The sequence below is a fragment of the Oncorhynchus masou genome, chromosome 6 (genome assembly GCF_036934945.1).
Source record: "Oncorhynchus masou masou isolate Uvic2021 chromosome 6, UVic_Omas_1.1, whole genome shotgun sequence".
Classification (NCBI taxonomy): Eukaryota; Metazoa; Chordata; class Actinopteri; order Salmoniformes; family Salmonidae; genus Oncorhynchus; species Oncorhynchus masou.
The window spans coordinates 8,088,229-8,115,652 of record NC_088217.1 but is presented as its reverse complement, the minus strand read 5'-3'; the positions used below and the strand labels follow the sequence as shown (position 1 = coordinate 8,115,652).

The window sequence follows — 27,424 nt, the reverse complement described above, 5'->3', positions numbered from 1 at the left end:
GTTTTGACTGGCAAACACCGGCCCCTAATTGCAATGAGGTGCATCTGGAGACAAATAGATACACCTGGGTAAATTAAGACATGTCACATAACATAAATACCAGGTGTATTGGATCTTGTTATCATCAGTTGCATTTTCTCTGTTAGTACCACTCCTGTACCTGGCATCATGCGCATTTTGAGACTAACGGTGGTCACATGTGAGTATACAAAATCTGTATCTGAAGCAGATTATAATTTAAATATATGTTTGTATTTGTGAGTAAAAAGAAGTACATGTAATATGATTTGAGCGACATTCAGTTCCTTTTGGGCAAAAAAGTATTCAAACATGGAATATGAGACCAAATGCTGAACTTGACTATAATACACTTAGTATAACTGAAATGGTTGAGTATAGAGACCAATGCTGAGTTGTAGCTTCATGGTCCAAGTGCATATGATGTTGAATGTTGCTGAACTAGCTGTGTGATGTTGTTTCAGTGCTGGCTACAGCTTGCTGCACACTAACAGATGGAGGTACTGTATGTAATAATGATGATACTACTTAACCAAGCTAATGTGAGTGGTGTGTAATTCCTGTTTATTTGTCCTGGCAGCAATCAGCATCACGTGTGAAGGCTCTGATGCTTTACTGCAATGTGGTAAGCTAGTCCACACTGCTGAACAGTATACTCACCGACCACCTACATTTATACTGTAGATTAGCGTCACTAGCCCACACCAGAGTCATACTTGGCTCTCCTTCGTGCCTCACTGTTTTCATTTTCTCTCTTCTCCCTCAGATGGAGGTAAGATCCATATCAAGCGTGCGAACTACGGTCGTCGTCAACACGATGTTTGTTCTATTGGGCGCCCTGATAACCAACTCACCGACACCAACTGCCTCAGCCAATCCTCCACCAGCAAGATGGCAGAAAGGTACTAGAACCTGTAACTCCTTGGCTGTAGTGTAAACAACCACCAGCAAGATGGCAGAAATGTGCTGGAACTTGTTGTGTTTACCTGTATGAACTCATGACCTCAACCTGTCTTTGAAACACACAGATGCGGTGGGAAGAGCGAGTGTATTGTCCCTGCATCCAATTTCGTTTTTGGAGACCCCTGTGTCGGGACTTATAAGTACCTGGACACCAAATACTCCTGTGTCCAACAGCAAGAAACAAGTCAGTCTCTGAATGTGTGCTAATAATATTTAGTGGTGGGCACCAATATCCATGTTTGGATTCGACGTAGTTTTGGGATATTGTTTAATTCTCCTACCCACTTGTAAATTAATCTTGTAAAAAAGTAAGCTCAGCTGATTGCTAGAAAAGCAATATAATGGGTTGGTTCCCCTATGGTACCAGCTTGTTAACTTTTGTTTCTCCAAGTGTAAACCACCTTCACCTGCTAACTAACCCTAGCAAGCTGTGGATATGCAACTTGTTTAGTTTGAGTAGCCTATAGTGAGGTCAGAGACCTGGCAGTGTGATTCCAAATGAACTGGTAGTGGACTACAGGAAACGGAGGGCCGAGCCCCTCACAGCCAGGAGGCTAAAAGGATTGGTATCAGCCCTCCGATCCTGAATTCTACACCATTGAGAGCTTTTGACTGGCTGCACCACCACTAGGTATGACATCTGACCAGAAGGTGCTACAGAGGGTATAGCGTACGGCCCAGTACATCAGAGGATGTCGACACCACGTGTGTCGGCAGGCCCTACATTGTCAATGACTCGCGCCACCCAAGTTATACTGGTCTCTGCTACTCCATAACAAATGGTACGGATGCACCAAGTCTGGAACCAACAGGACCCTGAACGGCTTCTACTTCACCCAAGCCATAACTGCTGAATGACTAAAATGACTATTTTTGACTTGTCTCATATGCTGCTGCTGCTGTTACTAGTTATATTTACATATCTAGCTCAATTAGCCAGCAAGAACAGGGAAGGGAAGTGTCTCAAGCTTATTTGATGCTTATGCACTAAATCTGGTTTACCACTGCCTATGTTTCAGTGAACGGTAACTAGCTTGTTCAACTCACACATTTTTACAGGGTTTATAGCCAATCTGACAGATGGCACAAACTGCATAGAAATACAGATTAGGTGTAGCGGGTTGACTTTTTTTCACCAGTTTAGGTCTAGCCAGCCAGTGTGCTTAAAATATTAGAATTTCGAGAACTGCTCATACGGAAGTGGAACTACAAGGTAACGGTGGCAGATGACGAGCCTAACTTTTTGTACTTTAGTTCATGCTAACAAGTTTATAATGACTTATAAAAATGCACCTGGAATCAACATTCCCTGTTAGTGCCCATCCTTAACACTTCACCAGGCTAATGTATGTCTTAATTTGTCTGGCCAGTGGTGTAACTCCTGTGTTGTCTTTGCAGTAAGCAGCATCATATGTGAAGGCTCTGATTCTCAACTACTATGTGGTAAGCTGGTCAACACTGCCGTACAGTTTAATCATGTGGTGCCGTGTATATTAGTCACTAGCCCACACCAACACCCAGGTTTGTCCTTTCTCTTCCTCAGATCGAGGTGAGATCCGTATTCAGCGTGCCAACTATGGTCGTCGTCAACACGACGTGTGTTCCATTGGGCGCAAACATAAACAACTCAAAAACACCAACTGCCTCAGCCAATCCACCACCAGCACAATGGCAGAAAGGTAAATGCACACTGAAGGTTTCAGTACCTGTAGGAAGTCATTGGCTGTGGTGTTAACCTCTACCTGTTGACACACAGGTGTGATGGAGAGCGCCAGTGTATCGTCAAGGTATCCAACTCTGTGTTCGGTGACCCCTGTGTCGGAACCTATAAGTACTTGGATGTGGCTTACACGTGTGACTGAATGTGAGTTTTGTGCATGCACACATTACCGGGAACTAGAATTTGTGATTTACTTTACCTTTTATTTAGCGAGGCAGTTATGAACAAATTCTTATTTTCAATGACGGCCTAGGAACAGTGGGTTGACTGCCTGTTCAGGGGCAGAATGAAATATTTGGACTTGTAACCTTTCTAACCACTAGACTACCATGCTGACGATTTTGTCTCGCAGGATATCTTCCTGGTGAACCTGAAGATGTACAAGGCTGCTGGGATATCTTCATCAGGTCTTGCTGTTTTCCTTCAACCTCTAAATCAACTTCAATGACCATTGTGCTGAAGCATTTCTTAAACAATTTCTGAACTGCTGTTGTCTGTTTGAATTAAACGAATCGGCAGGAAGACGATACTAGTTGCCTCTTGTACATTAATAAATGTCACACCAATATTACTGAACATGTGTCCTTTATTCTCTCTTACAAGCTTTTCACCGGACTCATTTGTACCTGGGGCTAACGTGGCTTTGTCTTGATGTCTGTAATCTGTGCCCACGTTTAAGCAGTTGTAGACAAGTGAAATACTCATTGTGATCACTTTCCTGACCACCTCAGGTGGTTTGACCATCCAGATCATACCATTTTTAAATCAATTGTACCTCAGTCTCAACTCACTGACAGGTAGTACTTATGACACCAGCAGCCTTAATGGTTGTAATTTGTATGCATCACCAGCTAATCTGGTCACAAAGCAGGCTGGGGTAGACATTTCTATACAATGTGTAGACCCTACAAACCTTGATCGTTAAGTGGTTGGCTCATGAACCAAATGTTACCGTGATGTGTAAATTTAGCCAGAGACATTCATCTCGTAATAAACATATACTTGCAGGGAAGCTGCCCAACTTCATCACATGAGTCAGCTAACAGCCTCTTAGCCAGAGACAAAGGGTCAACGGCACGTCGACAGATCTCCCACTGTCAAATGGGGACCTGACCGATAAGGCCCCTCAAGCATCAGATTCCACCCTGAGAAGAAATACATTTAATTCCATTCCCTGCCCCATGCACCACCAATGAACAAGAAACACATCCAGACCAATATAACAGCAAGGACAACAATGTATGGAACCATGAGCATACAGCCTCAACTGTATCAACAAAGCCATTATCATTCAACTGTTTTATTTGGAATTAATTTGACATCTGTCATTCTATCCTTCACCCAGCAACTCCACTCCCCCTTATCTCCATCTCCACATCCCAACCCTCAGCTTCCCTCAGCCCATCCCACCTGTATCTGCTGGCCACACACTTTGGATTTCTACGCAGCATATATTTCAACTATGCTGTGATTAACATACCATTTCTGTTGAATAGACTCTACAGGTTGAGAAAAAGATATCTCGGGTCAATGTTTTGCATTTTCAACCATTCCTGAGAAGCTACTTGAGGGTAATACTAAAATGGTCAATTGATTCTGTATTCTCACAAATCTGCATTAGCTGAAAAGCACAAGCCTTGAATCAACTCATACACCCTGTACCATGGAATCAGTAAGTCAAATCTCTCCCAACTATTTTGCAATCCAAATGACACATCAAAATACTGGTCCTCAAATTAAACTGGTATACTTTCCTATTCATGCTATTTTTAGTCCTCTGCAAGTTCTGATCATTTATATTTGGCAGACAGACCACTTCCCTAACTCCTCCTGCTGCCACCTGCCTCCATTTTTGGGGTAATGCTGTCGTCAATTGGTTATCTTGGACTGAGCAGACCTTTCCATATAATTCTGATAACTCCATAAAAGACAACTCAACCGTTCCAATTTACAATATCATTTAACAAAATACCCTTCTCAAACTTGTTTCCCATAAATACAGGTCTTTCATCACCCAGCACATTTATATTCAGCCATACTATTTGTTCTATCTTTTCAGGGGGATGACATTTAAATTTAGCCAGCTCTGCAATGCTTGTTTGAAAAAGAGAGAGACCAGTCAATCAAAAATGAGATGTTGAAATCTGTACACAGATAAAGTTATTTAAACAGTGGATTAGCTTTTCTTAGTAGTTTACTAGAGAACCATTTAGGGTTCAATTGAAACTTTTGAATAAGTGAAGATTCTAGAGATGTTTAGTGCTTTTATATTTAATAATCTCACAACACCCAATTCATATTCATTATAAAGCCAGCTAGTCCTGGGACCCATCATCCCACTGCTGATTTGCTTCTGAAGCTAAGCTAAGCAGAGTTGGTCCTGGTAAGTCCCTGGATTGGAGAACAGATACTTCTGGAAGTGGTGTTGGAGGGTCAGTAGGAGGCACCCTTTCCTCTTGTCTAAAACATATCCCAATGACCAAAGGCAGTAGGGTGCCGTCTTTTGGATGGGACGTTAAATGGGTGTCCTGACGCTCGGTGGTCAATAAAGATCCCATGACACTGATCGCAAGAGTAGGGGTGTTAACCACAGTGTCCTGGCTAAATTCCCAATCTGTCCTTCATACCATCATGGCCACCTAATCATCCCCGGTTTATAATTGGTTAATTCATCCCCCCTCTTCTACTCTGTAACTATTCCCCAGGTTGTTGCTGTAAATGAGTATGTGCTCTCAGACAACTTACCAGTTTAAATAAAAATATACAAATGTATAAATATAGATAGGCACACTGTATCTTGTCTGGTTTAGCGTCCCAGATAAAGCTAAATATTTTTAGCTCATACGATTTGAATAACAAATCATCAGGAGTAAGCAGAGCCATAAGTAAGTGAGTAAACTGAGATATGACTAAGGAGTTAATCAGGGCAAATTTTCCATAAATAGACAGGTATTTACCTTGACATTTAATATTTTTTTAAATGAATACCAAGCATTTCTACTTCAACGTCCGCCCATTTTAAATATGAACTGCATAGTAATGTACAAGTTGTATTTTTTTAAAGACGCAATATGTAATATCGTACACTTATCATAATTAGGTTTTAGTCCAGTGAGTACAGAAAAGTTATCTTCATCTTCAATGAGACATTGCAGGGATCTTGCAAGCAGATTAAATATTAAACTTGAGTCATCAGCATGGGGCGGAAGGGTAGCCTAGTGGTTAGAGTGTTGGACTAGTAACCGAAAGGTTGCAAGTTCAAATCCCCGAGCTGACAAGGTAAAAATCTGTCATTCTACCCCTGAACAGGCAGTTAACCCACTGTTCCTAGGCAATCATTGAAAATACAAATTTGTTCTTAACTGACTTGCCTAGTAAACTAAAGGTATAAATAAATACATGCACACCTTTGTTTTTAAGCCTTGGATTTCTAATCTTCAAATGTTGTTATTTGATAGGATTTAATAGCTAGCATTTGGATGGCCATAATGAATAGATATGGTGACAGCGGACACCCTTGTTTAACTCTTCTTGACAATTCAAAACTCTCTGAGAAGCAGCTGCTATTTATAATTTTACACCTGGGGTTGCTATACAGTACTTTTAACCATGTCTAAGAGAATCACCGAAATTGTAAACATCCAGGCATTTTATGAATACATTTGTATTCCGTAATTGCCTGTAGACCCTGCCACATATACGTCTCTTGTCTGGACCATTGAATTGCGACTCCATTTTGTCCCTATACTGACATTCTGCTTCTTTGATTGCCTTGCGGAGGGAATAACTATACTGTTTATATTCAGCTTTATTCCCGACCTCTTTCCATGGTTGAATGCGGTGGTTTGCGCTTTCAGTTTTGCGAGAATGCTGACTTCTATCCACAGTTTCTGGTTGGGGTAGGTTTTAATAGTCACAGTGGGTACAACCTCTCCAATGCACATCCTAATAAATTCACTCACAGAGTCGGTGTATAAAACGATTTTATTGTCTGAGGCTTCCTGGAGCATTTTCCAGTCCACGTGATCAAAAAAATCTTGAAGCGTGGATTACGATGGATCAGACCAGTGTTGAATGGTTTTAGTCACGGGTAGATCCTGCTTGAGTTTCTGTCTATAGGGCGGTTTGAGAAAAACGGAGTCTTGGTTGGAAAAACCGAGTCTTGGTTGGATTTGATAAATGCAGCCTGAGGATATCTGGTTTCCTGGGGAAGGGGGGGTATACACGGCTGTGACTATAATCAAAGAGAATTGTCTTCTGAGATAATGCGGTCGGCATTTGATTGTAAGGATTTCTAGGTCATAAACCCCCGCCATTCCACTTACCAGGGAGATTTGTTTTTTCTGTCGGCACGACGCATGAAGAAACCCGATGGCTGTATCAACTCTGACAACATATCCCGAGTGAGCATTGTTTCCGTAAAACATAGAATGTTACAATGCCTGATGTCTCTCTGGAAGGAAACTCGTGCCCTAATTTCGTCCACAAATTACTGCATAATAATGACTTGAAGCGAGGCGACCGTCTCTGTCTGCATCATCTTTTGATCATTCAGCTTCCTCCTTTAAAATATAATTTGGAGAATCACAGAAAACGTTGTTTTTAATAGAGAACATTAGATGCTCTATAAAAAAGTTACTCCATTTCGTTTTGTTTTTCCTCTAATTTATTTAGAATCTCTGTAGTTTTTTTTGTTGCTTCCTGTACGATTAGTGCATGTATTTCCCTTGTTAGTCCTGTCTCTTTAGCCAAAAGCTGCTTTTTTATTGTTGTTGAAAATTGAATTGAATGACCTCTGAAGGTACATTTAAAGTTATCCCAAACAATAAGGGGATTTGCTGAACTTATGTTGTACTGGAAAACTGTAATTATAAATGATTTTGTCTAAATTAAACATACATTGTCACCCAGTCATCTTTGATACCATTTCCGATACACCATCCACGTGGACATTCCGTAAAAGTTATGTGAAGGCCAATTAGATAGTGATCCAAACGCATTCGGTCTCCTATTGTCCATTGGTTTGATATGGGATGAGCAGAGCAGTACCGCAAAGACAGTCCCACAGGACATATTAACAATGGCATAATATAAATCAAAAATAAACTTTGTGGATCACGCCGCCATTTCCTGATATTCTGGTTCGCCTAATTTCAGTTTGACAAAAGTATAGTGTCGCATCATTGTACCATCTAAACTGCAGTGAAATACATTTTCAGACCAAAAACACTATTTTCAGCTGTTGGACACTGGTGTACAAAAATGTAACTCAGCATTGAAATAGCACACTACTGATCTCCCACTTACACTTGATTTCAATGTGGGACAGATCAATTTTGGTGCATTGCCGAAATATGTGGGACAGTGCCAGAGATACCTTTAGGAGATGGGTTAACTCCATTGGCATCGAATTAATGCCCATTTTGTATGTTGCCCATATGTTGTCAATGGGCTGCGCAGTGCATTCTGGACTATTCTGGAACAAGGAGAGCTCTTCACGGAGTAAATGGGAAACACTTGTTGCGCTAGCTCAAAAACCCAACTTTTGCATGAATTCCGTGAACATGTACAAAATTGCAACTGTAATCCGAGATGTTTGATAATATCAAATTGCTCTGGAATAGTGACATTAGTGACATTAGCAGTCGGACGTCTTGTCGTGTCGTGTCCCTTGTTTATATCGTATATATCGTTTTTTTATCGTTTTTTTAAAACATATTCTTCTTCGCATATCTTTTAAAACATTTTGCAAAACCTCAACATCTAAATACTCTCCTGCAACCCGCCTCACCCAATGTAGCGTGGATCTGCTTTTTTTTCTAAAGTATATATATTTACTTCGGATCCGGAACCCCTCAACTGAAGCTAGCCAGCTAACTACCAGCTATTAGTCAGCAAACCATTGCTAGCGGTCTTCAGCTAATCTTTAGCTCGGAAAGCTCTTGCCAGTTTGAACAACGCGACTCTAACCAGAGCATAACGGACCTTTTATTTGTATTTTTTTTTTTATCCCCGGATTCCCACCGCAAACGTAACATTCTCATCTGTATCTTCACAACTAGCTAACTAGCTAACCGCAACCCCCGGATGATTACTCCTGGCTAGCGTTTCCATCCACTGAGCTTGAAGCTAGCCCGGCCAGAGCTCCTGTGCTACCACCGAAGCATACTCCTGGGCTACAATATCAGGACCCACGACCGGTCTATCGATGTCACCGCATGAAGAGTCATAAACAGACTCAACCCCTTGCTATCTGCTTGCTTGCTAATTCGGCCTCCTAACTGCTAGCTTGCTCAGCCCCTGTCTGCTAACTGCTAGCTTGTTTAGCCCCGGCCTACTAACTGTTTGCTTGTTAGCATGTCAACATCAGAAGCCTCCTCCCTAAGTTTGTTTTATTCACTGCTTTAGCACACTCTGCTAACCCTGATGTCCTTGCCGTGTCTGAATCCTGGCTCAGGAAGGCCACCAAAAATTCTGAGATTCCCATACCCAACTATAACATTTTCCGTCAAGATAGAACTGCCAAAGGGGGAGGAGTTGCAGTCTACTGCAGAGAGAGCCTGCAAAGTAATGTCATACTTTCCAGGTCCATACCCAAACAGTTCGAACTACTAATCTTAAAAATGACTCTCTCCAGAAATAAGTCTCTCACTGTTGCCGCCTGCTACCGACCTCCCTCAGCTCCCAGCTGTGCCCTGGACACCATTTGTGAATTGATCGCCCCCCATCTAGCTTCAGAGTTTGTTCTGTTAGGTGACCTAAACTGGGATATGCTTAACACCCCAGCAGTCCTACAATCTAAGCTAGATGCCATCAATCTCACACAAATCATCAAGGAACCCACCAGATACAACCCTAAATCTCAAGGGCAAGGGCACCCTCATAGACGTCATCCTGACCAACTGGCCTTCCAAATACACCTCCGCCGTCTACAACCAGGATCTCAGCGATCACTGCCTCATTGCCTGTATCCGCTACGGAGCCGCAGTCAAATGACCACCCCTCATCACTGTCAAACAATCCCTAAAACACTTCTGTGAGCAGGCCTTCCATACCCTAAGGGAACATTTCGACATGTTCTGTATGGTTAGTGAAAAAGTCCATGTTGCAAATGTACCGTCCCTTAGTAGACGTCCGAAAACATTTGTTAATTTCGGGGACGGCGTCGGGCCGAGCGGCAGGGCCAGACCTACCGGGAAGTCATCAAATTAACTTTGTCGGACATTCGGTTTTCGTTTTATAAAATAATCAAATTTTGGTCATTTTTCCGCTATCCCGGAAAATCCCACAAGAGGGCATAAGCAATCATACTGCAATTTGACAAAACAGCACGAATCACGACGGGCCTTATCTCGAAAACTGAAAATATTTCGAAGCCGAAACTTGGTGAGCATAGGTTTGGCATAATGGGCAGTTGGCCCCGAACAAGATGGCGTCTAGGCATCAACGGTTTTTGAGTTATGGCCATTTTTCTGGGATTAATGGTCCAAAATGAAAATAGAGAAATGATTTTTTCACTTCACGTCAAAGTCAAGGAGCCTCCGGTGTCAATAAAAAAAAAAATCAGCAATTTATCTACCGTCATTTAAGAGAAATTGTACAATGACAGATTTGTGAAATGGCATCACCATAGTTTGCAGACTGTGCCGAGTCCAACGAGGCGCCCCGCTTGACCGTAGCTCGCTCGGTCTGAGCGCAGCGACCATGAGAAAAATAGGCCCAAAATGAAGCCTGCACCACAATGTCATTTGATTTTGGGTGACAGCGGCGGAACCGTTAGGTTTAGAAGGACAATTCAAACACAGGACTGTTCCTAAGGTCCTCCCGATCTGTGCAAGCCTAACCTTGACCGTGTGGCATTAACCCTTCACAGCTAAAAGAAGGTGTTTACATAAAAACAGTTTGCATTTACATCTCTCCCCATAGGAATACATTGCCTGCTCCCCTAAATTCAACCTGGAGCCTATATGGATTATGAATGTGTTATGAACCTGTCTTCGGTACTAGTCCATCAGGCTGCTATAAGGTCTACCTGTGTCGATTCTAAGCTTCCTGGACCAACCGGAAGTGGTTAAAATCGCCCTAAAAGTGTATACCCATAACCTGCCTGCAGTTTGATAGACATAGTGCATTCAACCCTGTGTAAATCAGTCAGTTTTTATGGTAAAGACTTAAAACTCAGGATTCTGTAAAAGCATACCCCAATGAGGATATGTGTTGAGTTATAGCTTCCTGTGCCAACCGGAAGTGCCATAATTGGTGTCTCATGGGCTGTTTCGAGGGGTTAAAAAAATCTGATCTTTCCAAAACTTCATATATGTGATTAGGCAACCCCCATGAACTGTAAATCAGTCATTTTTCCCATAAAATTTCAAAGGAAAACTAAATCACACACACACACACAGCTTGGAAGTAGGGACCCATTGGGGTGCGTAGAGACAAACACTCCCTGCATTAGTTAACCTTGTTAGAACTTTTAAAGAACCGTCAGACCTAGAGTTCCGAAACTTTAGAATCCTGTTCTAGACCTCAGGTCGATAGTGCGTGGTGAGTTACGTCGCTCTAGAAGGTTCTCGGACCGAGAAACAGCCTCGTACATTTGCAATGACTTCAATTCATTTTGACCATTACGAAAATGGCGACATTTAGAAATGTCCCAGAGTCACAAGACTAGGTGCATTGTGACCATCTCGGCCCATAGAGACAGAACCCAACGTTTCTGTCCAATAGCTCATTCAAGGACCCCGTAGCAAGTCATGGAAAAAAGTGGATTTTCAGCACCAATTAGGGTTTTGCTCGGACACCAAATGACCTATCGAGCCGAAACTTGGGATTCGGGGTCGCCTCAGCTAGGCCTACACATAACACAAGAAATGGACCCGCAGCTAGAACGTAACTACGTGTTTCATGTTTTTTTTATGGTTTGAACCGAAGGCGTTGTGAATTTTGGGCCAGCTCTGAAGTATGTGATACTTGGCTCCTAAACGAGTTGGGAAAAGTGGGTTTGGTGTCAGTTTGTATCAGTTTGGTGTCAGAATGATATCAAATTGACTGATGGACGGTGACGTGCTGGTGACTTTGTCCATTTGCAATATGTTTAAATGGTGAGGTACCATCACCAAAAGTGACATTCTGAAATCAACCCTAACGAGCGATGGAGAGGTACCAGAATCACTGCCCAGCCATCCCGAGGTCATCGGGCCAGTCAATTTGGCATTCCTGCACGATTTTTATAGCATGACAAATTCGTGATGGTGAATGCCCAGTTAACCATATTGCAAATGCACAGTGACTTTGCAAGAGTGAGAAAACATCAACAAATGGACATTCTGAAATCAACCCTAACGAGCGTTGGAGAGGCACCAGAATCACTGCCCAGCCATCACGAGTTCATCGGGCCAGTCAATTTGGCATTCCTGCACGATTTTTATAGCATGACAAATTCGTGATGGTGAATGCCCAGTTAACCATATTGCAAATGCACAGTGACTTTGCAAAAGTGAGAAAACATAAACAAATGGACATGATGAAATCAACACCACGAGTGATTGAAAGGAACAACAATCACTGCCCGGCCATCCCGAGTTCATCAGGCCAGTCAATTTTGCATTTCTGCAGGATTTTTGAGCATGTCAAATTTCTTATGACATTTGGCCCCCACAAAACATATGCCTTATGCACAAGTAAAAAATAAAATAAAAATTATGATAATAAAATATGACTAAAGTATGTTGATACAGTTCTTATAAGTGTGTAATTGACACAAAATTCTAAAGAATTTCAAAAAACGGTCCAGAAAGCACTTTTTTAGGGGTGTGTGAAGTTTTTTATGAAATTTTGCCATTTTTGACTTTTGACTTCCTATGAAATCATGTTCCAAATGGAGAAAACATATGCCTAATGCACAAGTAAAAAAAAAATAAAAAAAATATGACTAAAGTATGTTGATGTGTGAAGGGGTGTGTGAAGTTTTTTATGAAATTTTGCAATTATTGACTTTTGAATTCTGACTTCCTATGAAATCATATTGCAAATGGAGAAAACACATGCAATAATGCGCAAGTAAAAAAAATACAAAATTATGATAATAAAATTGGACAAAAGTATATTCATACAGTTCTTACACATGTGTAATTGACAAAAAAAGCGAAAGAATTTCAAAAAACGGTCCAGAAAGCACTTTTTTAAGGGGTGATAAGTTTTTGACAAAATATTCATTTTTTCAAAATTTGGCTTTTGGATGTTGACTTGGGGTCCATTTCCTATATGAAAAACCAAGGTGGAGCGCACACGCCACCTGTTGGATTTTTGAAGTGTTACAACTGGCAATTGCCATATGGCATTTGCAAAACATTTTGCATAAATCAATGCCGATTTGGGTGGTATTGTCCATCGTGTACATGGTTTGTACTATGCCAATGGTTTCCCATTCATTTTTGTCCATTTCAGGGGGGAATTCCCTTACTAATCGACCTGGCCCGGGTATCCTGGAAGGACATTGACCTCATCCCGTCAGTTGAGGATGCCTGGTTATTCTTTAAAAGTAACTTCCTCACCATTTTAGATAAGCATGCTCCGTTCAAAAAATGCATAACTAAGAACAGATATAGCCCTTGGTTCACTCCAGACCTGACTGCCCTCAACCAGCACAAAAACATCAAATAGTCCCCGTGATATGCAACTGTTCAGGGAAGTCATGAACCAATACACTCAGTCAGTCAGGAAAGCTAAGGCCAGCTTCTTCAGGCAGAAATTTGCATCCTGTAGCTCCACCTCCAAAATGTTCTGGGACACTGTGAAGTCCGTGGAGAACAAGAGCACCTCCTCCCAGCTGCCCACTGCACTGAGGCTAGGTAACACGGTCACCACCGATAAATCCATGATTATCGAAAACTTCAACAAGCATTTCTCAACGGCTGGCCATGCCTTCCGCCTGGCTACTCCAACCTCGGCCAACAGCTCCGCCCCCCCCCGCAGCTACTCGCCCAAGCCTCTACAGGTTCTCCTTTACCCAAATCCAGATAGCAGATGTTCTGAAAGAGCTGCAAAACCTGGACCCGTACAAATCAGCTGGGCTTGACAATCTGGACCCTCTATTTCTGAAACTATCCGCCGCCATTGTCGCAACCCCTATTACCAGCCTGTTCAACCTCTCTTTCATATCGTCTGAGATCCCCAAGGATTGGAAAGCTGCCGCAGTCATCCCCCTCTTCAAAGGGGGAGACACCCTGGACCCAAACTGTTACAGACCTATATCCATCCTGCCCTGCCTATCTAAGGTCTTCGAAAGCCAAGTCAACAAACAGGTCACTGACCATCTCGAATCACACCGTACCTTCTCCGCTGTGCAATCTGGTTTCCGAGCCGGTCACGGGTGCACCTCAGCCACGCTCAAGGTACTAAACGATATCATAACGGCCATCGATAAAAGACAGTACTGTTCAGCCGTCTTCATCGACCTTGCCAAGGCTTTCGACTCTGTCAATCACCATATTCTTATCGGCAGACTCAGTAGCCTTGGTTTTTCTGATGACTGCCTTGCCTGGTTCACCACCTACTTTGCAGACAGAGTGCAGTGTGTAAAATCGGAGGGCATGCTGTCCGGTCCTCTGGCAGTCTCTATGGGGGTGCCACAGGGTTCAATTCTCGGGCCGACTCTTTTCTCTGTATATATCAATGATGTTGCTCTTGCTGCAGGCGATTCCCTGATCCACCTCTACGCAGACGACACCATTCTATATACTTCCGGCCCGTCCTTGGACACTGTGCTATCTAACCTCCAAACAAGTTTCAATGCCATACAACACTCCTTCCGTAGCCTCGAACTGCTCTTAGACGCTGGTAAAACCAAATCTATGCTTTTCAACCGTTCGCTGCCTGCACCTGCACGCCTGACTAGTATCACCACCCTGGATGGTTCAGACCTTGAATATGTGTACATCGATAAGTACCTAGGTGTCTGGCTAGACTGTAAACTCTCCTTCCAGACTCATATCAAACATCTCCAATCGAAAATCAAATCCAGAATTGGCTTTCTATTCCGCAACAAAGCCTCATTCACTCATGCCGCCAAACTTACCCTAGTAAAACTGACTATCCTACCGATCCTCGTCTTCGGCGACGTCATCTACAAAATAGCTTCCAACACTCTACTCAGCAAACTGGATGCAGTTTATCACAGTGCCATCCGTTTTGTCACTAAAGCACCTTATACCACCCACCACTGCGACTTGTATGCTCTAGTCGGCTGGCCCTCGCTACATATTCGTCGCCAGACCCACTGGTTCCAGGTCATCTACAAGTCCATGCTAGGTAAAGCTCCGCCTTATCTCAGTTCACTGGTCACGATGGCAACACCCACCCGTAGCACGCGCTCCAGCAGGTGTATCTCACTGATCAACCCTAAAGCCAACACCTCATTTGGCCGCCTTTCGTTCCAGTTTTCTGCTGCCTGTGACAGGAACGAATTGCAGAAATCGCTGAAGTTGGAGACTTTTATCTCCCTCACCAACTTCAAACATCTGATATCTGAGCAGCTAACCGATCGCTGCAGCTGTACATAGTCTTATCGGTAAAAAGCCCACCCAATTTTACCTACCTCATCTCCATACTGTTTTTATTTATTTACTTTTCTGCTCTTTTGCACATCAATATCTCTACCTGTACATGACCATCTGATCATTTATCACTCCAGTGTTAATCTGCAAAATTGTAATTATTTGCCTACCTCCTCATGCCTTTTGCACACAATGTATATAGACTCCTTTTTTTCTACTGTGTTATTGACTTGTTTATTGTTTACTCAATGTGTAACTCTGTGTTGTCTGTTCACACTGCTATGCTTTATCTTGGCCAGGTCGCAGTTGCAAATGAGAACTTGTTCTCAACTAGCCTACCTGGTTAAATAAAGGTGAAATAAAATAAAATAAAAAATGATCTACTTTTGAGGAAAATAGGCAGGTTTCTCGACTTTGAGAAGGCATTGCGTGATGATTAGCTTAGCAACCGTGTGACGCTTTATGACAACGTGAATGTGATTCTTCAAAAGTTTGTGGGGCGTTATACGTTTCTCCATTCATTGGCAAATGGGAGTTTATCTCCTGCTGTTCTCTAAAAATCAAAAGCAGCCTTAGCAGGTTTTTCACAATACAGTGGTGCAAAAAAGTATTTAGTCACTAATTGTGCAAGTTCTCCCACTTAAAAAGATGAGAGAGTGGAAAATAAGTATTTGGTCACCTACAAACAAGCAAGATTTTTTGCTCTCACAGACCTGTAACTTCTTCTTTAAGAGGCTCCTCTGTCCTCCACTCGTTACTTGTATTAATGGCACCTGTTTGAGCTTGTTATCAGATTAAAAGACAACTGTCCACAACCTCAAACAGTCACACTCCAAACTCCAAACTTCACCATCTGGGGCTTCATGCAAGATCTCACCCTGTGGGGTCAAAATGATCACAAAATCCCAGAACCACACGGGGGGACCTAGTGAATGACCTGCAGAGAGCTGGGACCAAAGTAACAAAGCCTACCATCAGTAACACACTATGCCGCCAGGGACTCAAATCCTGCAGTACCAGACGTGTCCCCCTGCTTAAGCCAGTAGATGTCCAGGCCCGTCTGAAGTTTGCTAGAGAGCATTTGGATGATCCAGAAGAAGATTGGGAGAATGTCATATGGTCAGATGAAACCAAAATATAACTTTTTGGTAAAAACTCAACTCGTCATGTTTGGAGGACAAAGAATGCTGAGTTGCATCCAAAGAACACCATACCTACTGTGAAGCATGGGGGTGGAAACATCATGCTTGGGGCTGTTTTTCTGCAAAGGGACCAGGACGACTGATCCGTGTAAAGGAAAGAATGAATTGGGCCATGTATCGTGAGATTTTGAGTGAAAACCTCTTTCCATCAGCAAGGTCATTGAAGATGAAACGTGGCTGGGTCTTTCAGTATGACAATGATCCCAAACACATCGCCCGGGCAACGAAGGAGTGGCTTCGTAAAGAAGCATTTCAAGGTCCTGGAGTGGCCTAGCCAATCTCCAGATGTCAGCCCCATAGTACATCTTTGGAGGGAGTTGAAAGTCTGTGTTGCCCAGCAACAGCCCCAAAACATCACTGCTCTAGAGGAGATCTGCATGGAGGAATGGGCCAAAATACCAGCAACAGTGTGTGAAAACCTTGTGAAGACTTACAGAAAACGTTTGACCTCTGTCATTGCCAACAAAGGGTATATAACAAAGTATTGAGATAAACTTTTAATATTGACCAAATTGTTATTTTCCACCAAAATTTGCAAATAAATTCATAAAAATCCAACAATGTGATTTTCTGGATTTTTTTTCTAATTGTGTCTGTCATAGTTGAAGTGTACCTATGATGAAAATTACAGGCCTCTCTCATATTTTTAAGTGGGGAAACTTGCACAATTGGTGGCTGACTGAATACTTTTTTGCCTCACTGTATATCACCAATATGTATCCTGCTTCACAAGAGGATCCAGCCTGCTTTACCATGCACAAGCAAATCCCTGAGCTGACAAGGTTCAAATCTGTCTTTCTGCCCCTGAACAGGCAGTTAACCCATTGTCCCGAGGCCGTGATTGAAAATAAGAATTTGTTCTTAACTGACTTGCCTAGTAAAATAAAGGTACATTTTTTTATTGTTTTTAACTTGACCCAAGTCACCATTTGAATGGCGTTTCCTCCAACACATTGATACATCTGGCTTCCAGGTTAAGCTGGCGGGAGTTAAACCAGTTAAGGCTATGCACAATACTGCCCCCTTTGGAGGAATTGCGTGCCCATAGTAAACAGAAAGAAAATCTGTCCAAAATTGCTAATATATGCATATAATAATTATTATTGAATAGAAAACACTCTAAAGCTTCTAAAAGCGTTCGAATTATGTCTGTTTGTAAGCAGAACTCACACGGCAGCCATTCAACCAAACTCTCTCTCTCATCAGGAAAGTTGGGCCAACTTTGACGTCATTGTCCCCATCCTTCCCAACCAGCTACGTATCTGGGATCGGTTTCTGTGTCTTCAGCGTGTTGTGTTCTTTCAATGGGGCACGTAATGAAGAAAATCCCTCGAGCTTTGACCCTGTTGGCAGGCAAAATACTGAAGTGTCACGTGAATTTAGCTGCGCGTCAGGGCGCAATTGAAGACACCGCACTCTTTTTTCCACATCGTCTGAGGAGAGTTGCGTTCTTTTGTTTGAATCGCCAATTGTTTTGTACGTTAATAACATCCTAAAGCTTGATTCTGCACTTAGTTTGACCAGTTTGGTCGACATATAATATGTAATTTTTAAGTTTTGATGCGCAACTGTTCGTGATCAGAAGTCCTTATTGGTGCATTTCACCTGAAGCTGTTAGCATATGCTAATCCAAAGACACACGAACTGAAACCAAACGTTATATTAGGTAAGTATGACTCCTTCCACTACATTCTGATTGAAGACCATCAAAGGTAATGGAATATTTATGTTGTAATTTTGTATTTCTGTTGACTCCAACATAGCAGAGAAATATTGCTTATGTCTGAGCGCCGCCTCAGAATATTGCCTAGTGAACGAATTCTGTAACGTTAAAAATAAATGTAACACAGCGGTTGCATGAAGAAGCAGTGTATCTTTCTAACTATATGTAGAACATGTATATTTAGTCAAAGTTTATGATGTGTATTGCTGTTATCTGGCGTTATCTGGCAGAGCTATTTATAATTTCTCCGGACATTTCTGTAGCATTTTTTGAACATGGCTCAATGTAAACGGAGATTTATGGATATAAATGGCAAATTATTGAAAAAAACTTAAATGTACTGTGTAACATGTCCTATTACTGTCATCTGATGAAGATTTTCAAAAGGTTAGTGAATTATTTTTCTTTTAATCCTGCGTTTGTGATTGTGCTTTTTGCTTGACAATGTGGCTACATATTGTATGTGTCCTAGTGGTGGTTTGATATACATATGTGCTATGTTTTCGCCGTAAAACATTTTAGAAATCTGACTTGCTGGGTAGATGAACAAGGTGTTTATCTTTCATTTGAGCTATTGGACTTGCTAATGTGTGGAGGTTAAATATTTCTAAGAATATTTTTGCATTCTGTGCGCCATCTTTTGAGTTGAGCTTGGGGTGGGGTGCCCTTGGGGAACATGTACCGTGAAGGCGTTAATCAGCGCGGTTAGGCGGGTCATGTTTCGGAGGATGCATGAATCAACCTTCACCTCTCACTAGCACGTTGGGCAGTTGCAGCGATTAGACAAGATTTAAACTTGGGGAGAAAAAGGGGGTAAAAAAAAGACAGTCCACCCAGGACTCAATCATCAACATTGAAGAATCTACATCATCAGTCACAGTCTTCATTAGGAAATGTGTTGATGATGATGTGCCCACAATAAAAATCCGAACACGTCTCAACCAAAAACCCTGGATGAACGGAGATATTCCATACTGCAGCATTCGATGTCAGAAGAACGAACATGATGACCTGGTGGTGTGCAATGCCTAGCAGGTACGAGCTCCAAAAATAAGTAAGAATGCAAAAAGACAAGACTGAAACTTGAATGGATGTTCGACAACTCAAACTTGCGTCGCATGGCAAGGACTTCAGACTATCACAGACTGAAAAAGCCAATCCTGCTGTGTGATGCCCACCAAAGCCTCCCTCTCAGGTGAGCTTAACTCATTCTATGTTCGCTTCATTGTAGACAATATCAAGTCATCAAGGAGAACTCTTGCTGCTCTAAATGACCAGGTGCTTCAAAAGATTTGATTGTTGACTTCTGGAAGCAGAGGATGGAACATACCCTGATCCACATATACGGGACTGCAGTAGAGAGAGTCACAAGTTTTAAGTTTCTCAGCGAGCACATCACTGCGGACTCGTCATGGACCAACATGACAACAGCGTCTCTCCTTCCTAAGGTGGCTGACGAAATGTGGCATGCTGCCTCCTCTCTAAATACTACTACTGCACCATTGAGAGTGTCGTGAGTGGATGCATCATGGCCTGGTATGGCAATATCTCCATCCACAACTACAAGGCACTCCAGCAGGTTCAAATCAAATCAAATTTTATTTGTCACATGCACATGGTTAGCAGATGTTAATGCGAGTGTTGTGAAATGCTTGTGCTTCTAGTTCCGACAATGCAGTAATAACCAACAAGTAATCTAGCTAACAATTCCAAAACTACTACCTTATAGACACAAGTGTAAGGGGATAAAGAATATGTACATGAAGATATATGAATGAGTGATGGTACAGAGCGGCATAGGCAAGATACAGTAGATGGTATTGAGTACAGTATATACATATGAGATGAGTATGTAAACAAAGTGGCATAGTTAAAGTGGCTAGTGATACATGTATTACATAAAGATGCAGTAGATGATATAGACTACAGTATATACGTATGCATATGAGATGAATAATGTAGGGTATGTAAACATTATATTAGGTAGCATTGTTTAAAGTGGCTAGTGATATATTTTACATCATTTCCCATCAATTCCCATTATTAAAGTGGCTGGAGTTGAGTCAGTGTGTTGCAGTAGCGTGCCGTGGTTCTGGGGCCTGGGCCTTCAGTGAAGTCCTTCACAGTCCCACCCGAATGAATCCACCTCTTATTACCATCATTATGATGACATGACTCTAGACACTATACATTTAGACAGAAACTCAGTATAACCAGGCGTTGCGTCACCTTGAAATTTACATTTTTATTCAGAGAATTGCAGGGGAAGAGTACACAACCTTTTCATTGTGCAGCTTCGTTGCCCTGCGCGCTTGTTCGTTGAGCTGTAGATCCACTCGGGTGTCCCCAAAAGTTTTCAAAAGCACCATTGTTTGTAAGTGCCCAGCCGTACTTTGGTGTCTCGTTGCTGCCTTTGTTAGACAGTTTGCAGTGCTTCTCGGACCCTGTCTTTGTAGCGTCGGCTTTGTAGCGTCGGCGTCTACCTCTCCTGACAATGTCTAACTTTTCTTGAAAAGTTTGTATTGAGAATTGCATTATAATTATATCCTCGACCAAATCGATATCTTCTCCTTCCGCCATTGTGGGTTGAAAAAAGAGCTTAGTAGTACGCAAATTAAGTTTCCTAGTTCTGAGTCCTGCCCATATAGGACCTGCCTCTCAATAATGGTAATCTAATCAAAAGACGTGCAGGCACTACGCCTGCTAGCTGGCTCCTGTGTAACACTGGAGCCAGCCAGCAGGGGTACAATAGCCAACTCTAAAGCTGATTGGTTGACACTAAATTTTAATTTCCATTCACTTTAAGCTACAAGTGCCCGCATAGTTGATTCTGAAGGCCTGAGGGCAGATTTGAGACCCATGGCAACACATGATGGCTGAATATGATTGGATAAAATATCTAACATAAAGACCAGCCCTCCAAATCTCAACCTGGGGCTGGAAGCAGTGCAACCAAGAGGAACGCTATGAAATGAAGAGTGCAACTCTTACTCTGGGGAATAATTTAATACATATTTGTGGGAAAATATATTAAAAATATATATATATTGTAATGATGTTTAGGCCAGCAGAGAAGGCCTTGCTGGCCCTGACGTCCCACCACTGGTGTGTTGGCAGCGGCCACTCAATGTTAGTGGTGGCTGTTTAACAGTCTGATGGCCTTGAGATAGAAGCTGTTTTTCAGTCTCTCGGTCCCAGCTTTGATGCACCTGTACTGACCTCACCTTCTGGATGATAGCGGGGTGAACATGCAGTGGCTCGGGTGGTTGTTGTCCTAGATGATCTTCATGGCCTTCCTGTGACATCGGGTGGTGTAGGTGTCCTGGAGGGCAAGTAGTTTGCCCCCGGTGATGTGTTGTGCAGACCTCACTACCCTCTGGAGAGGGTTGTGGGCGGAGCAGTTAACGTACCAGGTGGTGATACAGCCCGACAGGATGCTCTCGATTGTGCATCTGTAGAAGTTTGTGAGTGCTTCTGGTGACAAGCCAAATTTCTTCAGCCTCCTGAGGTTGAAGAGTCGCTGCTGCGCCTTCTTCACGATGCTGTCTGTGTGGGTGGACCAATTCAGTTTGTCTGTGATGTGTACGCCGAGGAACTTAAAACTTACTACCCTCTCCACTACTGTTCCATCGATGTGGATAAGGGGATGTTCCCTCTGCTGTTTCCTGAAGTCCACAATCATCTCCTTAGTTTTGTTGACGTTGAGTGTGAGGTTATTTTCCTGACACCACAATCCGAGGGCCCTCACCTCCTCCCTGTAGGCCATCTCGTCGTTGTTGGTAATCAAGCCTACCACTGTTGTGTCGTCCGCAAACTTGATGAATAGACAACATGTGGTAATTATAGGCAATTAGCAAGACACCCCCAATAAAGGGGTGGTTCTGCAGGTGGTGACCACAGACCACTTCTCAGGTCCTATGCTTCCTGGATGATGTTTTGGTCACTTCTGGCGGTGCTTTCACTCTGTGTGCTCTGGACAGCTAGCGAGCCGCGGAGAGCAGGCTCGCAGATGGGCATTCAGGGGACATCGCGATGGGGGAGCCAGTTGAAACCCCTTCGGGCAGATTACGTCAGTTGTCCAGTTGTGATGGATCGGCAGGGCTCCATACGCAGACAGGCGAGAGATGTCCTGGCTAAAGGTAGCTGATGACCACTAGCAGTGGCAAGCTGACTACTAGCTAGTAGCTAGTTAGCTGGCTAGCTTCTGTTGGGGGTTCCGGATCAAATGTAAAGAAAAGAGCAGAATCATAACACATCACCAAGCTTGGGCAATTGGTCTCAACCCCGCCCTTTGCAGCTGGGCAGACGGGCCGACCTCAGGTGTGAAGGTAGGAAACAACACCTTTGCCACAATGATCCTCAAGACTGGAACAACAAGGGTGTGTGCTCAGGCTACTCCTGTACTCCGTGTTCACCCATGACTGAGTGGCAACTCAATCATCAAGTTTGCTGACAACAGTGGTAGGCCTGATATCCAACAACGACAAGACGGCATACAGGGAGGATGTGAGGGACCTGACGGAATGGTACCAGGAAAATATCCTCTCCCTCAATGTCAACAAAACAATGGAGATGATTGTGGATTACAGTAGACAGCAGAGAGAGCTCGTCCCCATCCACTTCTACAGGGCCGCACTGGAGAGGGCAAAAAGCCGCAAGTTTCTCGGCGTGCACATCACAATCAACCTGAAATGGTCCATTCATAGAGGCAATGTGATGAAGGCGCAACAGCGCCTACTCAACCTCAGGAGGCTGAAGAAATTTGGCTTGTCCTGTAAGGCCCTCATGAACTTCTACAGGTGCACCATTGAGAGAATCCTGTAGGGCTGTGTCAACGCCTAGTACGGCACTGCCTGCCCTCCAGGACACCTACAGCGCTCGGTGTCACAGAGAGGCCAAGAAGATCATCAAGGACCTCAGCCACTCGAGCCATGGCCTGTTCACCCCGCTACCATCCAGAAGGAGGTGATAGTACAGGAGCATCAAGACTGTGACCTAGAGACTGAGAAACTGGAGATAGAAGTTTGTTACTCCAGTCGATCGGACGTTGAAATAGTCTCCGCTAGCCGGCCTCCTCCCAGTACCCAGACCAAACTTAGTCACTGTTAAAAGCAGGGTACTGGGTTGATACCACCTGGTACTCTACCCTGTACCATAGAGACTGCTGCCATATGTACATAGTCATTCAACACGGTTCACTTTAATAATGTTTTCAATAGAGTACCTGTACTGGGGTTCTGTTGTCACCAAACTGCCTTCAAGCGTAGCGGTCTCCCTTCACAGGAGTGGCAACTGGGAACATATAAATGCACAAAATCACTAGGACCAGCCTTTCTGGTCCATGGCGGTGAAGCCTGATAAGTGCAACACCCAAAGGGCTGCAACGTTGACGGGCAAGGCACCTGTCCAGCAGCCCTGAGAATGGACAGTTTAGAGGAAGAGGACACACACTCAGCCACCAGAACAACACATCGTAGGGATCGGACCATAGAGAATGATAGTCACAGTATATCATCTTTATATGTGTCCCATTATGGAGTATGTGAGCGCAAGGGCAGCTCCATTCTAATCAAATAACAAATGTAATTACATTAGAGACAATAGAGGCAATATTCATTTTATTAAAGTAGTCCATTGTCTTCTATAATTTCTATGAGTTGGCAAACAAACTTAAAGGCTGCACACCATCACAGAGTGTGTTGTTTGAAAAGGTACTGTATGAAGCCAAAGTTGGCAATTTAATGCTACCTACAGTTATGCAGTGTTTGCTCAAGAGTATAATTAATTGGCTGATCCCTCCTGATAACCCGGATTGAATAATGGGGAGCGTTAGGCAGGATGCAACCTTTTGGAAGGTTCAGGTAAAAATATGTTATATTGAACAAATATGTCTCCCCGACATGGAGATTATTAAGGAAATACGTTGTCTCTATTCATGAAATGTATATCTGCAATGCTCAAAAGTTTTGCGACGGAAAGTGGCCCGTGTGATTCTTCCTTAACGAAGAAGCTCCACCTCGATGGTTACTTTGTTGGAAGCCCTCAGTGGCAATGTTCATGCCAACATGGATTTCATCCATCTAGAGTCCTCTATCTAACTCCATGAGACTGACTCAATAGCCAGGTTTTGACTGGCAAACACCGGCCCCTAATTGCAATGAGGTGCATCTGGAGACAAATAGATACACCTGGGTAAATTAAGACATGTCACACAACATAAATACCAGGTGTATTGGATCTTGTTATCATCAGTTGCATTTTCTCTGTTAGTACCACTCCTGTACCTGGCATCATGCGCATTTTGAGACTAACGGTGGTCACATGTGAGTATACAAAATCTGTATCTGAAGCAGATTATAATTTAAATATATGTTTGTATTTGTGAGTAAAAAGAAGTACATGTAATATGATTTGAGCGACATTCAGTTCCTTTTGGGCAAAAAAGTATTCAAAGCATGGAATATGAGACCAAATGCTGAACTTGACTATAATACACTTAGTATAACTGAAATGGTTGAGTATAGAGACCAATGCTGAGTTGTAGCTTCATGGTCCAAGTGCATATGATGTTGAATGTTGCTGAACTAGCTGTGTGATGTTGTTTCAGTGCTGGCTACAGCTTGCTGCACACTAACAGATGGAGGTACTGTATGTAATAATGATGATACTACTTAACCAAGCTAATGTGAGTGGTGTGTAATTCCTGTTTATTTGTCCTGGCAGCAATCAGCATCACGTGTGAAGGCTCTGATGCTTTACTGCAATGTGGTAAGCTAGTCCACACTGCTGAACAGTATACTCACCGACCACCTACGTTTATACTGTAGATTAGCGTCACTAGCCCACACCGTAGAGAGCCATACTTGGCTCTCCTTCGTGCCTCACTGTTCTCCTCTTCATTTTCTCTCTTCTCCATCTCCCGCAGATGGAGGTAAGATCCATATCAAGCGTGCGAACTACGGTCGTCGTCAACACGATGTTTGTTCTATTGGGCGCCCTGATAACCAACTCACCGACACCAACTGCCTCAGCCAATCCTCCACCAGCAAGATGGCAGAAAGGTACTAGAACCTGTAACTCCTTGGCTGTAGTGTAAACAACCACCAGCAAGATGGCAGAAATGTGCTGGAACTTGTTGTGTTTACCTGTATAAACTCATGACCTCAACCTGTCTTTGAAACACACAGATGCGGTGGGAAGAGCGAGTGTATTGTCCCTGCATCCAATTTCGTTTTTGGAGACCCCTGTGTCGGGACTTATAAGTACCTGGTCGCCAAATACTCCTGTGTCCAACAGCAAGAAACAAGTCAGTCTCTGAATGTGTGCTAATAATATTTAGTGGTGGGCACCGATATCCATGTTTGGATTCGACGTAGTGTTGGGATATTGTTTAATTCTCCTACCCACTTTTAATCTTGTAAAAAAGTAAGCTCAGCTGATTGCTAGAAAAGGAATATAATGGGTTGGTTCCCCTATGGTACCAGCTTGTTAACTTTTGTTTCTCCAAGTGTAAACCACCCTCACCTGCTAACTAACCCTAGCAAGCTGTGGATATGCAACTTGTTTAGTTTGAGTAGCCTATAGGGAGGTCAGAGACCTGGTAGTGGACTACAGGAAACGGAGGGCCGAGCCCCTCCCAGCCAGGAGGTTAAAAGGATTGGTATCAAACCTCCGATCCTGAATTCTACACCATTGCGAGCTTTTTGACTGGCTGCGTCACCACTAGGTATGACATCTGACCACAAGGTGCTACAGAGGGTATAGCGTACGGCACAGGACATATGAGGATGTTGACACCACGTGTCGGCAGGCCCTATATTGTCAATGACTCAAGCCAGCCAAGTTATACTGGTCTCTGCTACTCCATAACAAATGGTACGAATGCACCAAGTCTGGAACCAACAGGACCCTGAACGGCTTCTACTTCCCCCAAGCCATAACTGCTGAATGACTATTTTTGACTTGTCTCATATGCTGCTGCTGTTACTAGTTATATTTACATATCTAGCTCAATTAGCCATCAAGAACATGGAAGGGAAGTGTCTCAAGCTTATTTGATGCTTATGCACTAAATCTGGTTTACCACTGCCTATGTTTCAGTGAACGGTATCTAGCTAGCGCAACTCACACATTTTTAAAGGGTTTATAGCCAATCTGACAGATGGCACAAACTGCATAGAAATACAGATTAGGTGTAGCGGGTTGACTTTTTTCACCAGTTTAGGTCTAGCCAGCCAGTGTGCTTAAAATATTAGAATTTCGAGAACTGCTCATACGGAAGTGGAACTACAAGGTAACGGTGGCAGATGACGAGCCTAACTTTTTGTACTTTAGTTCATGCTAACAAGTTTATAATGACTTATAAAAATGCACCTGGAATCAACATTCCCTGTTAGTGCCCATCCCTAACACTTCACCAGGCTAATGTATGTTTTAATTTGTCTGGCCAGTGGTGTAACTCCTGTGTTGTCTTTGCAGTAAGCAGCATCATATGTGAAGGCTCTGATTCTCAACTACTATGTGGTAAGCTGGTCAACACTACCGTACAGTTTAATCATGTGGTGCCGTGTATATTAGTCACTAGCCCACACCAACACCCAGGTTTGTCCTTTCTCTTCCTCAGATCGAGGTGAGATCCGTATTCAGCGTGCCAACTATGGTCGTCGTCAACACGACGTGTGTTCCATTGGGCGCCCACATAAACAACTCAAAAACACCAACTGCCTCAGCCAATCCACCACCAGCACAATGGCAGAAAGGTAAATGCACACTGAAGGTTTCAGTAAATGTAGGAAGTCATTTGCTGTGGTGTTAACCTCTACCTGTTGACACACAGGTGTGATGGAGAGCGCCAGTGTATCGTCAAGGTATCCAACTCTGTGTTCGGTGACCCCTGTGTCGGAACCTATAAGTACTTGGATGTGGCTTACACGTGTGACTGAATGTGAGTTTTGTGCATGCACACATTACCGGGAACTAGAATTTGTGATATACTTTAACATTTATTTAGCAAGGCAGTTATGAACAAATTCTTATTTTCAATGATGGCCTAGGAACAGTGGGTTGACTGCCTGTTCAGGGGCAGAATGAAATATTTGTACTTGTAACCTTTCTAACCACTAGACTACCATGCTGACGATTTTGTCTCGCAGGATATCTTCCTGGTGAACCTGAAGATGTACAAGGCTGCTGGGATATCTTCATCAGGTCTTGCTGTTTTCCTTCAACCTCTAAATCAACT

General features: G+C 43.1%; 1 protein-coding gene across 1 annotated transcript; it reads left to right on the top strand.

Moving 5' to 3' along the window:
* Positions 1 to 168: 168 nt before the first annotated feature.
* On the top strand, positions 169 to 27,424 carry LOC135541238 (rhamnose-binding lectin-like). Its single transcript, XM_064967337.1, has 18 exons — positions 169 to 199; positions 483 to 518; positions 599 to 643; positions 785 to 920; positions 1,047 to 1,165; positions 2,380 to 2,424; positions 2,525 to 2,660; positions 2,738 to 2,842; positions 22,629 to 22,982; positions 24,454 to 24,506; positions 24,791 to 24,826; positions 24,907 to 24,951; positions 25,109 to 25,244; positions 25,371 to 25,489; positions 26,662 to 26,706; positions 26,807 to 26,942; positions 27,020 to 27,127; positions 27,336 to 27,424. The coding sequence occupies exons 1-17, from the start codon at positions 169 to 171 to the stop codon at positions 27,123 to 27,125; spliced, it is 1,683 nt and encodes a 560-aa protein (XP_064823409.1). The 3' UTR covers positions 27,126 to 27,127; positions 27,336 to 27,424.

What these genes read in the sequence shown, in the direction of transcription:
- LOC135541238 (XM_064967337.1), top strand. Translation starts at nt 169, where the DNA reads ATGCGCATTTTGAGACTAACGGTGGTCACAT. An exon ending in GTGGCTTACACGTGTGACTG is followed by an intron (nt 2,843 to 22,628) that starts AATGTGAGTTTT and finishes TCAATCATCAAG; the next exon opens with TTTGCTGACAACAGTGGTAG. An exon ending in GAGACTAACGGTGGTCACAT is followed by an intron (nt 24,507 to 24,790) that starts GTGAGTATACAA and finishes ATGTTGTTTCAG; the next exon opens with TGCTGGCTACAGCTTGCTGC.